The 17,315-nt window shown below is 38.6% G+C and overlaps 1 protein-coding gene across 1 annotated transcript in view; it reads left to right on the top strand.

Annotated features, from left to right (window-relative positions):
- DOCK1 (dedicator of cytokinesis 1) overlaps window positions 1-17,315 on the top strand; it is a 549,703-nt gene that overhangs the window by 522,953 nt on the left and 9,435 nt on the right. Inside the window, exons 50-51 of the mRNA XM_077822901.1 lie at window positions 8,248-8,401; window positions 14,323-14,468. Of these exons, the coding sequence (XP_077679027.1) occupies window positions 8,248-8,401; window positions 14,323-14,468 (300 nt within the window). The remainder of the gene's footprint in view (window positions 1-8,247; window positions 8,402-14,322; window positions 14,469-17,315) is intronic.

The following is a 17,315-nucleotide window of genomic DNA, read 5'->3' as shown; positions in this document are numbered from 1 at the left end:
GGCACAGAATTCCCCCAGAAGTAATTTTTGGAAAGCCATTTTTAACAAAAACATGTATACATTTTCATCAATTCACTGGTGGCAGTATGTAAAGATATTCATTATAGTGTATCTCTTAGTTGAACCCCACCCTTCTTTGCAAATATTCCAATTTACCAGGGCCACCCCACTGATTTATTTAAATACTGAAGTTTTATTTTTAAATTGAAAATTAATCTGTTTTTTGCTAGAGTAGTCACCATAGCCTTGGAAGCTCAGGAGGGGCATCTATTTTGATGTTATCGGTTTAAAACTTTGTCCTCAAGAAATACATGTAATGGTCTCTTCTCTGTGTTAGTCTGTGTCATGACTACTAGAGCAAACTTCCCTGTTAGCAGGAATTTTGTTGTGTGCGCCCTGAACAGACCTCAGCAAAAACTTAAATCAGAATCCTTGTGCTCTCCATGGGTGTGGCACAAAGACTATTGAAATTAGAGTTTTTCCGTTGACTTGAGTTGGTTTTGGGTCAAGCCCTAGGTTTGTTAAAAGGGAGATTCTCTCTACCAGATCAAGCAGGAGAAGTTTTCGTAGCCTCTTCTCAACCAGAAGACACATTTTGCATAAATTTCCAATGTGCCTCATCTGTTTGGCACAGTGCAGTCAACTGTGTGAATATTAGGGTCTTTTCATAGTCATATTTTGACTGAATCTAAGCACTGCATTTGACATATCTCAGATAGATCACTATTGCACTGACATATGTTAGCTGTTGGAATCAGCAGCCTGTCTTGGCTGTTGCTATTGATTTCAATTTGGAATCCTTAGAGTGGATTTTTTCATTTTTAAACTAGTACATACCAAAGGTCCTTATCATCTAGTCATGGAGATGCTCAGTGATGAACATTGTATAATTATTAGATAAATAATAATTGTCAGTATATAACAGCAATTTACTTTATTTTACTTGCTGTTTTCTGGGTGACAACAACATGGGTTAAGTGACTGCTGCAAATTTTGGAATATCTTTTTTCATTCTTTATGCGTGATTATGCATGATTTATGAGTTCATTTCACAGCTGCAGACACTATCAAACATTGATGGCCTAGTCTCAGCTCTTAGGATGGAGCATGTGTCAACATACATCTGATATATTTCATAGGTAGAATTCACCAGCATTCACAGTCTGCTGGTCTGTACATTGAGTGAATTCAGGGGCCCCATACCTTGATAGCTCAGAGGGTGTATATGTTCACATCTACACATGAGGAGCTGTGCTGGCAGCTGCAGAGGAAGAGTCTGATCCCCTGGTGTCTGCACAGTTGCTCTGCATTGGCTACAGCAATGGATGAGGCATCATGCATCCTGCCGAGAAGGGATAAGGAAAGGTTGATAGGGGCAAAGGTAAGTCTCAGTGAAGTGTGGAAACAGGTGATGGGCACTTTAGAAATGCTTACAGGGGATAGATAGGAAGTTCGATTAGCGCACACAGGTCAATGATAGGCACAGGGATGGTTTTAAATGGCAGTCTGCACATTTATTAAGTTAACAGTGAGGGAAATAGATTTTTTTATGTCTTCCTTTTATGGCCTCTCATCCCAAGAGCACTGCCGAATATTGGAGAGGACGGATCCAGGTTGGTTATACTTGCGCTGGTCTAGATATTGCAGTCCTCATTCTCAGAGCTTCTGGTCCTTTTCATAGATCAAGATTCACCATCAATGGAAATCTTTAAATCAAGATAGAATATTTTTCTAAAAGATATGCTTTAGTTCAAACATAAATTAATTCAGGGAAGTCCTGTGGCCAGCCTGTACTATACAAGAGGTCAGACTAGATAATCGTAATTGTTCCTTCTGGCCTTCTAATCTACGAATCTCTTCCCCAAGTCAAGAATTCTAATCCCATCAGATAATCTCACCTGGTAGCATGGCTGCTGTGCTTCTAAGGCACTTCCTGTGCTTGTCTACAGAGATGGAGGCAGTCCTGTTGGAGTCCAGAATGCCTTTCAACAAGAGGTGATATGCTGTCAAATGGAACTCGAAAAGGTTTCTGCTGGAGAGAGGCACCTTGGCCTTGTTTCTTGTCTAATTCCAATTATGTTGGACTTTCTTTTGACTCTGAAATCACAGCTATCCCTAGCAACTACTAACTTTTACTTCTCTGCTTTTTCTATCTACCTTGTCTCTGAGAAAAGGATCAGAATGTAATTTAAAAGTTCTTAAAAACAGATGCCCTCTACGTGAGAGTCTGTTGGACCTTGGGATTTGAATTTAACCAAACTTCTGAACTCATAAAAACCTGTATGCACTCTCTCAGAATGTTTCATTCTTAGTTGTCATCATCTCTGCCAGAAAGGTCTCACACGTACAGTGCTTTAAGGCCAACCTAACTTTTACCTTTTTCCACAAAGATAAGGCGGTACTTAGATTTACTCCAAATGTCTCATTCTCAGAGTGATTGTGTATGCCTTCTTAGGGCTTCTCTACACTTCAAAAGCTACAGCAGCACAGCTGCACCATTGGGGGCTAGGTCAGTTTAACTATGCCACTGAGGGGGTATGGATTTGAGGTATGTTGACTTAATTTTCTAGTGTAGACCAGGCCTAAGTGCCCACTACTGTAAAAAAAATATTTTGAGGCTAGGCACACAACTCCTACTATGTCTGTGGAGGCAGCAAGTGCAGAAAACAGAATTACTCCTGGCAAATAACCTCCATTTTCCCCCTTATATAGTATATTGTTTACATTTTTCTTTTCTTAGCTTCAGGCTACTACTCCATGTTCTACCATCTACTGAGAGTAAAAAATTCCCTTTTTTTATTATGATTGGTATATGGAAGGTATTTTTAACAATGGATGGGGCTGAAACATTAGAACTCAAAATTAAAGATAGCAAAGGGAGTAAACTGCAGAAAGGAGTTGGCTGTTTTTCTGTCTGATTAGGAGTATCTCATTGAAGAGATTATGACAGAGAATTGAAAGAGGATTATGGAGTGGCAGACCAGCTTTGTTGGGACATTTCAATTACCAAACAAACACAAGCACACAACATCAAGTAAAGAGGTTATGGACCCAATAGAGAGCTCCTTCCTAACACAATATGTAAAAGACAAACTGAGAATGGGAGCAATTATTGAGAGAGAAGAAAGATTAGAAAGGGAAAGCGATGAAAAGAATAAAAAACCTTAGGTCAATATGAGAAGAGGGAAAAAAAACTTTATATATGATGCAGTCTTGCATGAGAATACAGGCATTTACACTTTTAATTAGGGTACATAATGGAGACAAGTGGCCTAGGTCTTAGCTCACTTTTGCAGAGAAATAGCCAGAAGTCTCTCAAAGTGAGCACAGCCTGAGCAAAATAGTAGTAGTCTTCATTTGGCTACATGTTGGTGTTGCCATTTACGACTCTTGACAACTAAATTATTCATATTAAGAAACTTCCAAGCAGAATTTTCCGTCTTCAGATAGCAGATCTCCATTTAGCTAATTGAATCAACCTATCCATCTTCTAAAAGGGTGGGCTTAACTTCACTGTATTTGCTTTCCTTACACTGGTGAAAGGGAAATCAGTTTTCATTTAAAATGACATTAACCTGCTCTGTCTTAAAAGAAAAGGTCAGTTATTTTGCAAGGACGTATGGTTTCTCCTTTGTCAAATCATATTTTCCAGATATATTTGCCAGTACGGAGCTGAGCCATTGTATACACTGAATGATATTTGCAAATAGCCAAATATAGCCGTCACTGTCATTTATCTGCCTTAATCATTCTTTCTGAATCCTGAGCTGTCCTGCACATTGACACAATTGGACGGCACCTCTCCACTCAGAAATATTTGAGGCAGTTCAGACTTGTCCAGGTGGCTCCAGCACTTACCCCACACCCCTCCTATCTTTGTACCAGTTTCTCTGTCTCCAGGGGTACAAGCAGAGCTGCAATCACACCTTTTCAGGCTGGTTTTGGGACATCAGCAAGGAAAAAAATTCTCCCTTCTCTCTCCTAAGGGCAAAATCATTCTCTCTATCACCTATCAGGACAAGCAGGCCAAATGGAGAAAGCTGAAGACCAAGAGGGGCTCCCTAGATATGTTACTTGCTTACCTGGCTCTCATTATTGTAGTATCTGAGTACCTCACATCTTTAATATACTTATCCTCACAACACTCCTGCAAGGTACTATTTCCTGCCATTTTACAGATAGGGAACTAAGGCACAGAGAGACTAGCCCACAGTGGAAGCTTGTAGCAGAACAGGAAATTGAATACTGGTCTCCTTAATCCCAGGCTAGCACCCTAGCCACTGAACTATCTTTTGTCTGTAGAAGCAGACCCTTTCAGGAGCCACAGAAAGGGAGCTCTACCACGATTGCTCCCAGCCTGTGGACCCTCACAATGTCAGAGAAAAAGGCCTGGAGTTTGGGACCTCTGCTTCCTCCACATCAGCTGCGTCTCTTCCAGAGACACCTCTACAAGGTTGGAAGGGAAAAGTTTCAAGGTTCCATCACTGGTTCTTAAGCTGTAATTTGGCAAGGACGTTTTATCTTTGAAACTATTCTTCCCAAGAGGAAGAACTGGGCTGTTTTAAAGATGTTGTCCTCCACTTCCTTTCCAGCTGTAGTTTGGAAGAATTAAAGGGATGAATAGCACAAAAGTGATAAAGATCCTCATATCCTTCCATGAATGTCATCATCCTTCAAAGAAGGGGAGCTTGGCTTTGGATCATGAAAAGCTTGAACCAGAGAAGCAGGAGAGATTCTCCCCCTCTGACATGTTTGAAACCATGGGGAAGAAGGTGTTAGCCACCATCAAAATCCAGTCAGAGAAAGAGGATAATTAGGCCATATTGCAAAAATAGGCCACAGTTATAGTGAAATAAGAGTGTCAACAAAACTGTCCCACTGTTTTAACTAAATCAGTTTAAATCATGCTTTTATTTAAACCTGTGTGACTTTCTCACATAGACATGGGCTAAGAGCTCAAAAGAATAACATTACTCACATATGAGATGATTTGCTCTATTCTCAGACCCTCATATAGGCAAAAAAGACCAAGATAAAGTTTGAGACAACAGTTCAGATAAGAGAGACATGGTGAGATTATTGGCAAGAAGTCTCAAAACCATAATTCGGGGATGTCAGTAACTCAGCCAGAGGTTATGGGTCTATTACAGGAATGGATGAGTGAGGTTCTGTGGCCTGCAGTTATGGCAGGAGATCAGACTAGATCAGGGGTTCTCAAACTCCATTGCATCGCGATCCCCTTCTGACAACAAAAATTACTTCACGACCCCAGGACGGGGGACCGAAGCCCGAGCCCCGCCAAAGCCAGAGCCCCACCACCTCAGGTGGGGGGGGCCAAAGCCCAAGGGCTCCAGCCTGTAACCTATGCCCCACCACCCAGGGTTGAAGCCCTTGGGCTTTGGCTTCAACCCTTGGTGGTGGAGCTCGGGCTTTGGCCCCAGGCGGTGGGGCACAGGCTTCGGCTTCCACCCCAGCAAGTCTAATGCCACCCCGGCAACCCCATTTAAATGGCGTCACCACCCACTTTGGAGTCCCAACCCACAGTTTGAGAACCACTGGACTAGATGATCATGATGGCTCCTTCTGACCTTAAAGTCTATGAGTCTAAGAACAAGAAAGTCCTTTGCAGCTGAGGCCTGACCTGATAGGAGTAATTAACACCTGGAAGGAGGCATCATTCCTTGAAAGATAGAATTAGGGAGATCCTAATAGGGCGGCACCCACCTCTCACGAGCACACACTGGTTGAGTGCATGTGCCTGCAGTCTCTGATTTGTGGTGACCCCTGTTGGTGGGTTTCTCGGATGGGTTTTCAGTGACTTAGCCTCTGGCCAAGTTTCACACATGTATGTGAAACAGAACAAATCTCTTCTGGGGTATACAGTCTTTAACTTGTCCCAGCCCTGCTATGGCCTGTACCCCCAGGTTTCCTCCCTAAAGACACTGTCTTTCTGCAGCCTAACCTGGCCTCAGTCCTTCCTCAGCCCCAACAGCCAACCAGGAGCTCTCTCTTGCTCCCCCAGTCGCTGCCAACACTGAGCTGTCCATGGTCGTGCTGCTCTTTCAGCCAGCCAGGAACACAGTTGTCTCTCCTCTAGCTCCAGGCAGCAACGGATGACTCCAGCCCTGCAACTCTTTTTATGTGAGCCTGCTGGGCCCTGATTGGCTGCTCCCTTCAGCCTCCCTCATTGGCTGTTTCCGCACAACCACAGAGGCTGCTTGGAGGACTTCTCTTCTGCTCCTCTCTGGGACGGGGTGTAGTAGGACCCTCAGACCTCCAGCAGGGGGCCTCTGGGCCTAGTCCACCCCATCAGAGAGGTAAATAGATTATGAGGTTGAAAAAAACAGAATGTCCAAGCAAGCTAAGAAGGAGAGCTCCCAGGGAACCATTTACTTTGAAGAAGAATAACAATGGACAGTTAGGACTGTAGAGATCAGCTAAGGAATAGGTCAAATGTGGACAATGCATAGACAGAGCATGCTGTATAAGCAGGGCCCTACAAAATTCACAGTCCATTTTGGTCAATTTCACGGTCAGAGGATTTTAAAAATCATAAATTTCATTAGTTCAGCTATTTAAGTCTGAAATGTTGTAATTGTAGGGGTCCTGATCGAAAAAGGAGTTTGGGGGTACTAGCAGTACTGCTACCCTTACTTCTCAACTGCTGCAGGTGGTGGTGCTGCCTTCAGAGCTGGGCAGGTGGAGAGTGGGGGCTGCTGGCCGGGAGCCCAGCTCTGAAGGCAGAGCCACTGCCAGCAGCAGCAGCAGCAGTGCAGAAGTAACGGTGGCATGGTATGGAATTGCCACCCTTACTTCTGTGCTACTTCTGGCAGGGTGCTGCCTTCAGAGCTGGGTGTCCAGCCAACAGCCGCCATTCTCCGGCCACCCAGCTCTGAGGGCAGTGCAGAAGTAAGGATGGCAATACTTCAATCCCCCTAAAATAACCTTGTGACCCCCCTGCAACTCCTTTTTGGGCCAGGACCCCCAATTTGAGAAACACTGGTCTCTCCCATGAAATCCGTAGGGTAAAAGCGCACAAAAGACCAGATTTCACAGGGGGAGACCAGATTTCACAGTCCGTGACGTGTTTTTCATGGCTGTGAATTTGGTAGGTCCCTATGCATAGGAATTGTTTCCTGCAAAATAACCAAGCTAATTCAAAAATATGTGATGTAATGTGTAGGAAATGCAATGACGTGTAAATGTATGCAAAGGGAGAGGGTTTCTGTGTAACTTTGGAGCTGTGATTTACTCTGCGTCCACAACCCTGCATTTGAGGCTTATCAACTTAGCTTAGTGTTGCTGTATGCCAAATAAAGGAAACCTGAGTGACACAATCTGGAGTCAAGCTGAGTGTTTTGAATCCCGGAGAACTGTGCTTCCAGAACTGGACAAGTTGTTTTGGATAAGCAGAGTGGAAAAGGTCTTGGAGGGAATCCCTAATTCTGGAAGACACAAGTTGTAAGGAGAGATTTGTAGGTTATGGAACTGAAAGTAGTATGCCCATGTATCAGTCTGGGGCTACTGTGTATATCTGAACACCCTGGATGCATTCAATTTTGAGTGATTTTGGGGGTTTTGGAGAAAGAGGACTAATTTAACATCTAAGACAGTGGATGGACGGAAGAAACATTTTCAAAGAAAAAATTATTTGCAAGAAACTGAGCTTAACTGTGCTTCGTCGTGGCAACTAGGCTGTCTCAGTGCATTTGTTGCTAGTATCGAGGACTTCAGGCTATTTTTTTACTGTAATTTCATTTAAAAGTATACGTTAAATAAAACAATACATGTTTGACTGCTAGAGTGAGGAAAAGGCAATGTGTTTAACAACCTATTCTGCATCCCTGACTTTTGATTTTTAAGTGTTCTTTAGTTTATAACAGATTTTTTACTATGATGGAAGTTGTTGAATATCAGAGTATAGTCACCAAAGACCAGGAAGAACTCCAAACATTGAACAAAAAATTAAACATTGCCAGACTACATGCTCTAGTTCATAAAAACCTGTGCAGGAAAGGGAAACCCACGATTTTGCTCAGTACAATACTCATTAAATCTAAAACATGTATCTTATCATTGCAATATTACATTCTAGATCTAAGGAAATGTCTTACTTATCACAAGATAACAGCTCAATAAGAAGTGCTTTTCTTTAAAATGTAACCTGCTGTGCTGTAATAATGTGTGTTTCTGCTCAGGCTATGTGACACATTATGGTGAAACCATCACATTTTTGTCCTAATGCAGATCAGTCCACTGAGACCACAAAGACCAAAGAGCCAAGTTATCAATGTCATTGCAAGTGAAAGACGTTTTTCTGTCTCTCCGTCATCTCCAGCTTCTCAGTCAACACCACCTCCAATCACTCCAAGGACCAAACTTCCTTTCAATTTACCGTCCAGTAAGTTTTTTTTTTTAATGAAACTTTGTTCCTAAAATATTTTGTGCAGAATGAATTACATTTCAGCCCCCTTACTCTGAAATGTTTCAGAATCAACTGAACCACTTAAGTCAGATCAACAAGAGGATAATCCAATGTGTACATTCACATCATGAGGTATAAGTGTATTTTTGGGAGTTAACAGATGTATGGTTGTTTAAGCTATATTGACAGGTTTCAGAGTAACAGCCGTGTTAGTCTGTACTCGCAAAAAGAAAAGGAGTACTTGTGGCACCTTAGAGACTAACCAATTTATTTGAGCATGAGCTTTCGTAAGTGAGCTGTAGCTCACGAAAGCTCATGCTCAAATAAATTGGTTAGTCTCTAAGGTGCCACAAGTACTCCTTTTCTTTAAGCTATATTATTACAGATGATGTTTTCTGTGACTTGATCACTTGGTCATGTTTACATTTCTTACACGTTTTAATATAAGAATTAATTTAAAATAATGGGAATATTGTTAACTGACTCTCTCTCTCTCGTGACTGTATTTCTCAAATCTTTTTAGAGATTTGGTGTAAAAAGTTCAGTGGCTGGAGTTTTGATTTCTTTCATTTAATACCATCTTCTCTACCTCTGTGTACATGTTTAAAAAAAAAAGTGGTATTTTTCCTAACACACACAGGCAGGCCTTAATCCTGCAAAGCATTTCAGGCAATTTATAAGTGTTACAGTCAAATATTTCATCAACATCTGTTCCCAAAGATTCTCACCAGCATGCTCCAAGTTCTCTCTGTGAGTTTTACTGCCACTGACCATAAGATGTAGCTTGCAGATACATACTATAGTAAGGAATTTGCTCCTTAGGCCTGTGCTATGGTACACCTCTTGTGTTTGTCAAGTGACAAAAACTATTTTTGACTTTTTACTAAAACAAGAAAAATTGCTTAAAGAAATAAGTTTTCTGCTCCATTTCACAGTGTCATTTTTTAAAAATATTGTTGTTTTATAAGTGCCTAAAGATTCATGCTGTGCTGGCTTCTGTAGAGTACAAAGGTTGAAGGAACAATCTCCAGCTACTGTAGTTAGTACCTGAGATGGACTTTCCTTGTGTGTGTAGTAGCTACAAGACAGAATAGTTTGTCTTTTCCCTGCATTTCTCAGTGAATTCTTCTGTAAACTTTCATAGGTTGGATTCAGTCTTCAAGAACTCGTATTACATAACTGAATGGAGTACAACTCCCATTTTGTGTACAAAGTTAGCTTCCACAAATTGCCTTGCAAAGTTTCCAGTTGTTGACACTTAGCTAAAAATCTCACTGGGCACTAAACTAATAAAGAAACAACATTTAGGAAATAAGTCCTTTTTTATGCATGTGCCTAACTTCTATTACAGATAACAAAAATTACAGATCTGGCAAGTTCACATTTGCTTTATTTGTTTTCTTTGATATTTTATTTTTAAATAAGCAAAACTTATTGGAAAGAATGTTGACACACAGCAAATTTATAAACCATAATCCAAGATTCCTGTATTCCACATAATTGTATCAACAGAATTCACTGTGTGTAGCAGAAGTGTGTTACAGAATCTGAGGGAGAGGGAGGCTTGTTTGTTTGGGTTGTTTCTACACATCCTGGTTGGAAAGATAACTTAAAAAAGGTGAATCAAGTGTAAATCAAGTGTTGCCTTCCTCAGTTTCCAGAGAGGCTGAAACAATAATTCTGACTAATATAAATTAATTTTCAGCAATCCAAAAATGACAGTCTTGCACATTGAAAACTGAAAATTTGGAAACATAACATAATCTGAATTACATTTCACAGGGGCTACTATGCTAATTATTTATTTGTTTTCATATTTAATAAAAACCTCCATTTTAAAAATGTTTCTGAAGCTATCACATAGTTTTGAGAATATTTCTACCAGATTGCTGCGGACTCTAGGACTTTGCTGCATTATTTAGGTGCAGCTTGCTACAGAGTACACAGAGCCTTGACCTTAATCATTCAAAGAATTATAGCTCTAACATTTTTAAAGAATTCCAGGATAATAGATAATTTTTTGTGAAGCAAGCTGGCTAAAAAGAGTTAATCTTATATTGAGCTATGAGAATAGTGCTTGCTTCTTGACTATCTAGGAGAATGAAAAGTACAATTTGATAATCTGCTCCACAGAATCAAAGAAGGTAGAGATGAAAAAGACTTAAGTCATCTTGTTGATCCCTGCCAGTTGAGAATTATTCCCAGTGGCATATAGTAAATAAAATTAAGGGATACACAGACAACATTGGATGATGGTCATCTCAGATGACCTGCACCAGTACCCTGCACAATTGTAGCAAAAAGAAATTTAAATTAGACTTATTTACACTTAAATGTTCAGAAATCAAGATGAATTTAGGCTTTGGGAGAGGAGATTGGTAGGGGGTACATTATCTTTGGGATATCACAAATAGACATACAATATTGAGGCAAACAGTTCCTCCCCAAATCGTAGCAGTGAAATGATGTGGTTTTGTTTAAATAACTTTTTGCTGCAGTAAGGTGACTTTTGGACATACTTGTGACTGCCATTCAGGCCAGATACTTATTTTATATATGTTAATGGTCTGCTAAGTGAAGTGCTGGGTTTGGTCCACAGCTAAATTTGAACTTTGATTTTAAATGAAAAATAGAGTGTGTTGCAAATACTGTATGTATCAAAGCCCTTCACTTTGGGACGTATCCTGCTCCTTCTCTGTAAGTATGCAAAGCTATCTGGCAATGGAACTGGTGCGTCCAGGCTTTGGGGAGGCCAGGTAAGAGGTGCATACCCCCTACACACTGATAACTCAGGTACTACAGGGGGAAAGTGTTATTTGGAAGAGGAGCAGGGATGTGGCTGGAATAAAATCTATTATGCAATTCCAGCCATGGTTGGGGGCCACTAGGAATTGTCAAGGCTATTCCATCTATTAAAATGAAGTTGTCTCCACAGGTCATCTCCTCTGCTGCTCCTTTGTTTGAGGAAAAGATTCCTTTTCTACCTCTTCCATGGATCTCCCCAGTGCCTATCTGAGATTCACAGGCTGAGCATGGGGAAGTAGATTTGGCCCTAAAGAAACAGAGAGCCAGGTCTTCTCATACTCTTAGCAAATACACTAAAATGTTTTACCAGTAATTCCTGTATAAATAACTTGACCAGAAATTAAAATCAAATGAATTAAGAGTTTGAAATACAATTATAGCTACTAAAAATAATGTAAACATCAAAGGCATCTATTTTATTGAGGGGTACATGTGTGCTCTGTTTACGCAAAAGTTTCATTTTCTAATCAAAGTAAATTTGGTATTTAATTTAATTGATTGTTTTCCTCACCTTTAAGAATTAGCTCTTCTGTGAGAGCACTGAAACGATAAACTGCTATTTTTATGTTAATCTAAGTAAAAATATGTGTGTGCTTCATTAAGCAAAGTGTTTCTTAAACTTAAATTGTATGAATGTTAGTTTTGTGTCTCCCTAACTCAGGGATTACAGTTGTGTACATTGACATTTTATAAGTAAAATTCTGCTCTCAGTTACAATGGTTGAGTTCTGTTATAGTCACTGGAATTTCACCATTCTCACTGACCTCAAAATTTTGGCCTTTTATCTTCTATCCACAATAGCATACAATGATTTAATATTTAACATGTACTATGCTATCATTTAATATACCTAGGAGAAGTCTTTAGTACACTTATATTTCTCTGTTAAAAGGCATAAATCTCCCACTTTAAGATGTTTATTTAGACATAATAAAATACTATGTAACTCTCTCTAGAATGTATGATTAAATGTGAAGGTTTTGAAATGTTCCTCTCAAAAACTACAGTTAGGGTTAAACATGTACATGTAGCTAGTTTAAGTTAAATATGGAAGAACATCAACCAAAGGAAAAACAGACACATCAAAACTGCATACACACACAAATCTTACTTCTGCTAAAGTTCTCCAAATGTTTCATTAAATCACTGTAGAAGTATCATTTTATTTAATTTATTACTGGTTTTTTGTATTAAATGTTGTTGTTAAGAAGACACATGGAGTATGAATGTTATGGAACTTGATTTTTACCATGAAGAGACCGTCTTTCCCGTCAGGAGCTCAAATGTCTAAATAGACACACAAGACCAAGCACCTTGGGCAATCTGAGAAACCTGTTTGAAGCATTAATTTTTTTGGTAATGAGTGGGTAATGCTATAGTCTGATGATGTGTTTAAGTATGTGTGGGCTTTGTAGAAAGTGGGTTTTGAGGGGTTTGTAAGAAGAGGTGGGGGATGCCTGCTACTTTTGGATGTGGGAAGGCGTTCCAAGTGTAGGGAACAGAATGAAAGGAAGGATAAGAATGAGAGAAAAGGAAACAATGGGAGAAGTGAGGCAGAATTCATTCAGGAAGAAGTAGACAGATATGGGAACAGTGAAGCAGGCAGCCATAGAATTGCTCAGGTCCTTGAAGGAAATGACAAGTTTCGAGTTGAAGAGGCCATTGGAAGAATTTGAAAGTGATGGATGAGGGATATTTTTTTAGCTGATGTAGACTGAATGGACTAAATAGAGATGAAATGACAAAGAGATTTCAGTGATAAATGAATACAACTGTGTTGAAGCTAAAGTTGTACTAGTGAAGAAAATAGTAAGGTAGGCCATTTGGGAAAACCAGAAAAGAGAGACAGTGAGAATATTGCCAAATATTCTGCATTAAAAAAGAATCTGTGTAAACAAACCCTCCACTTACTCAAGAAAAATCAGCCTTTAAGTGAAAACGGTTTCCGCAATTTATAAACAAAATGATGTATTATAAGAAGGGCTTTATCAGTGCTCATTCCTCTGGCAGAGCTCTCGCTTAAACCAGTGGAAGATTTGCCTGTAGAAGAATGGCTGAATATGTTCCTGTGGGTGAAATTTACCTGTGAGAAGGGCCAGCACAAGACCTATACACCACTTAGGCCTTCAAAACAAGACTTAAATAGAAGTTAACTGCTGCTTAGGCCTAGTTCTGATCATCTTCACTAGGGTAAATTTCACCCTGTTAATGATTGTTCTCTACCTTCTGTGAGTAAATTAAAAAAAAATTTGTTGTATATACTCTAGGTTTATAATGTTGGTTATTTAAACAACTAATGACTCATAATTTAATATAATATATAATATAATATTATATAATTTTGCCAGAAGCTGGGAATAAGCGACAATGGGATGGATCACTTGATGATTACCTGTTCTGTTCATTCCCTCTGGGGCACCTGGCATTGGTCACTGTCGGAAGACAGGATACTGGGCTAGATGGACATTTAGTCTGACCCAGTATGGCCATTTTTATGTTCTTATGGTGCTCTGGATTTTGAAAGTTTTCAATAGAGATTTGTGGTTATTTATGGATTTCTTTAGTGCGTTTAATTTTTAAAAGTCTAAATTTCTAAAAGTAGAAAAGTAAATAAAGCTCTGCTCTGTTATATTCTGTGTATACTTTGGAAAATTACTCACATCACATTTTCAATACTGTACAACCCATAGACACAGAGGTTACAGCTGAGAAAATTTTATTTGTTTTAAATGATCTGTGAATATCAGCGAGTGAAATCTGAGACAAGGGACAATGTTGTACAATTTCCTTTTTTATTAAACAGTGAGAGACCTTGTAGTGTTGATACAGACGGTACACTTAAAAGTTGACCTACCCTGACACAGTGATCCTTACTTTCATGATTCCAGCAGTTTCTTTTTCTTTCTTTTTTTTTTAATTTAAAAGCTATTGTTCCATGAGCAGCAAATAATTATACAGTCTATGAAATGAAGAGTGAACAAATGGATGCATGGGCACTATCTCTATCATAGCATTAATGCCTGAAGAAACATTCTGCATCTTAAGATTGATTTAAATGATCCAGAGGCTTAAAGAAATGTTAATTTTTACAGATCTGGAGCTGAATGGGGTGTCTAGTTTGGAAATGGCAGACATTCCTCCTCCTTTGCCTCTCAAAGGTAGCATTGCAGATTATGGAAATCTCATGGAAAATCAAGAATTGATTAGCCCTACAACACCCCCCGCTGCACATCAAAGGGTAAGTCTTAGAGGTACAAATGATTTTCTGCTAGTTTATTTGCAACATTATACTGGCCAAGAACATGAAGTTCTATGTAATGCTGATAGCAGACATGTATGCCTCCAAATGATTTCTACTACTACAGAACAGTGTCTTAATCAGGGCGTGAAGGAATGTAGTGGCTCATTCTAAATGACTTGTAATAAAGTTAGATTCATTCCGGAGAAAACTAAATATAAAGCAAAACACTGTTAAATGTGTTAGCAAGGGAGCTTAAAGTGACAGGATGTAGTCTCAGCAGCAAATTAGTTTTTATACTCTTATACAATTCTATTTCAGGAGAAGAAATTAAGTATATTTCTGACAGCTTTACATTTTTGAGTTCTGTGTCATTTCCTATATAGGCAACCACAGTTGCCCCCTGAAAGGAGCAGATCCCTGAAACATTTTTCATCATAAACATATTTTTCAGATTCAGGCAGGGGAAGATACTTTTTCAGCTTTCTTATTTTCCAAAAGTCACTAGAATATAGTGCAGCTATTAAAAATATTTTGATTTTCAAAAAATCTTCAGCACTTTTGGAGAAGGCTATCATTTGGCCTCTTAAATGTGTAACTTTTTAGAAAAGAGATATACAGTTTTATGCAGGAATGTTTCCCTGTTCAAATTCCTAATAAGAATGATAATTTTTCAGTTTGCTTATCAGAGATATGCACAGATTTGTCTGAGTTAAAAAAATAATTCTGAAATTTATCCTTCAAATAATTTGTTTTTAAAAAAGTTAAGTGAAACTTGATCAAGTCTGGAAGAAAAGTTAGGTGGAAAGTTCCCTATTTTTATAGATGAAGAATGTGGTTTACAAGTCACTACAGGCCAGATTTTTGAGACGGGCTGAGCAACTGGAGTTGTACATACTCTCCACTTCTGAAAATCAGGCCCTGAGTGACTTCCCAAAGGTCATGCATGAAGTCTGTGGTAATTCTGGAAATAGAACCCAGATTTTCTGATTCCCTGTCTTGTGCCTCAACCGCAAAGCTAATTTAATATGATCATCAATTCTGTGGACAATTCTGTGGACTTGGAATTTATTCAAGTACAAACAGGAAAGAAACATGCCATAATAGCTAAAGCACAGGTCTGAGAGTAATAAGATAAGGGTTCTATTCTGAGACTTTGCCACTGACTTGCTGAGTGATCTAGGACAATTCACTTAACATTTTGCCTCAGTTTTTTATCTTTAAAATGGGTATCATAACACTGTGCTTCATTGAGACTTTGTGGTTTTACACATTTTTTACAGTCCTCCAGAATGTTTTCTGTCTTTTACTCTAGTTTGCCAAAATGTCCAGATCCCTAACAACCAGTTTCTGAGGGAACTCAGGATTTGAACACAACCTGAAAAGTTAATCAAAAATATGTTCTAAATCCTTAGATAATAAGCTCCTGAAATTTTATAAGACAACAACTGAGTGTTTGGCTCTTCATCTAGACTTCATAAACTCTTCAAGAGCCAAGAATCCGGGTGAATGAACAGTGACAAAGTCTGTGAGGTAGATTTGAAAACAGATTTGACACAAAACTAGCGGGATTATATTTCATATAATTTAAGAAATTCATACAATGTAATTTAATGTAATTCATACAATTTTATAGCAATGATTGCATTTATTACACTTTGTACTTGGACCCCAGTGAAATTATCAAAAGCAAAATGTGAAGACTGATGTAGAGCATGAAGATGATCAGTCAGGTATGCTCTTATAACTTCTATGACTGAACCCCCACAATTTATGGTTACAGGCTATGGTATTTCATAAATAAATAACAGTCTTGATTATCTGTCTAGTAAACGGATTAGTTTTAAATTATCTATTCTTAGCATCAATAAGGACAAACCATTGAAAAGTTCTGGAGATAATATTATCCCAATTGCTTTAAAAATGGTACTACAGAATGGGAAAGATCTCACTGTGTTAGAATTAAGTACTTGGCTCAATACTGGTTGCCTTGAAGTCAAACATGAAAAAGCTTCAGCGAACAGAAAAAAGTACATTGACAAATGTATCAAGAAATGGGCATATCGTTCTGAGTACTTTAGGTCTAACTGCTGCCAATAATCATTTATGGTGCTTGAGATTTTTATTTTTTTATGTTTAGATTATTTGGAATCCATTATTAACCTACCTTGCTTAAGTCTTTTTATTCCAATAATCTTCTAACTGTAATGTTTTGATTGTTATCTTGTTCGTTGTAATTTTTAAAATATTAACTAGAATATCTATATACATATTCGTTCTTGCATTGTGTGATTTGTTCTGCTACAAAAATTCTGAATAATATACATGAACATGAAAAAGAATCCTTGGACTCTTGCAAGGATTATTATTACATCAAGGCATTCCTCTAGGCTGTTGTCCTCCTTCACAGGTTCGTGTACATCTTCGCATACAAAATAACTGCCTCTTTAGCATTCACAGTCAAAAGGGAAACTCAAATTAAATAGACAAAGGAGCACTTACATTTATAAATATTGGCTATAATACTTACTATTCACAGGATAATAGTTTTTATGAGAAGATTTCCATCAATCCAGCAGCAGATACAGAACTTGACAAAGAGTATGGCAAAGAAGGAAGTGGCGGTGCATAATAAAAGAATGAAAACAAAACATTGGTTAATGATGACTATAACATTTATTTTGACTTTTTGAGATTCTGATGCATCAGTAACATTTGGACTGGAATCAGTTTTGTATATAGTTAAAATCTGTTTATAGTGAAGTAATCCAGTGTTTGCATGTTTGTATGTTGCATTGCAGATTATTTTATTCCTTGTATGTGAAGAAAATGATTATAAGAAGGTTT

This window comes from Eretmochelys imbricata, chromosome 7 (assembly GCF_965152235.1).
Source record: "Eretmochelys imbricata isolate rEreImb1 chromosome 7, rEreImb1.hap1, whole genome shotgun sequence".
Lineage (NCBI taxonomy): Eukaryota > Metazoa > Chordata > Testudines > Cheloniidae > Eretmochelys > Eretmochelys imbricata.
The sequence above is the reverse complement of the archived record's forward strand: the minus strand, read 5'-3'. Positions and strand labels throughout refer to the sequence as shown.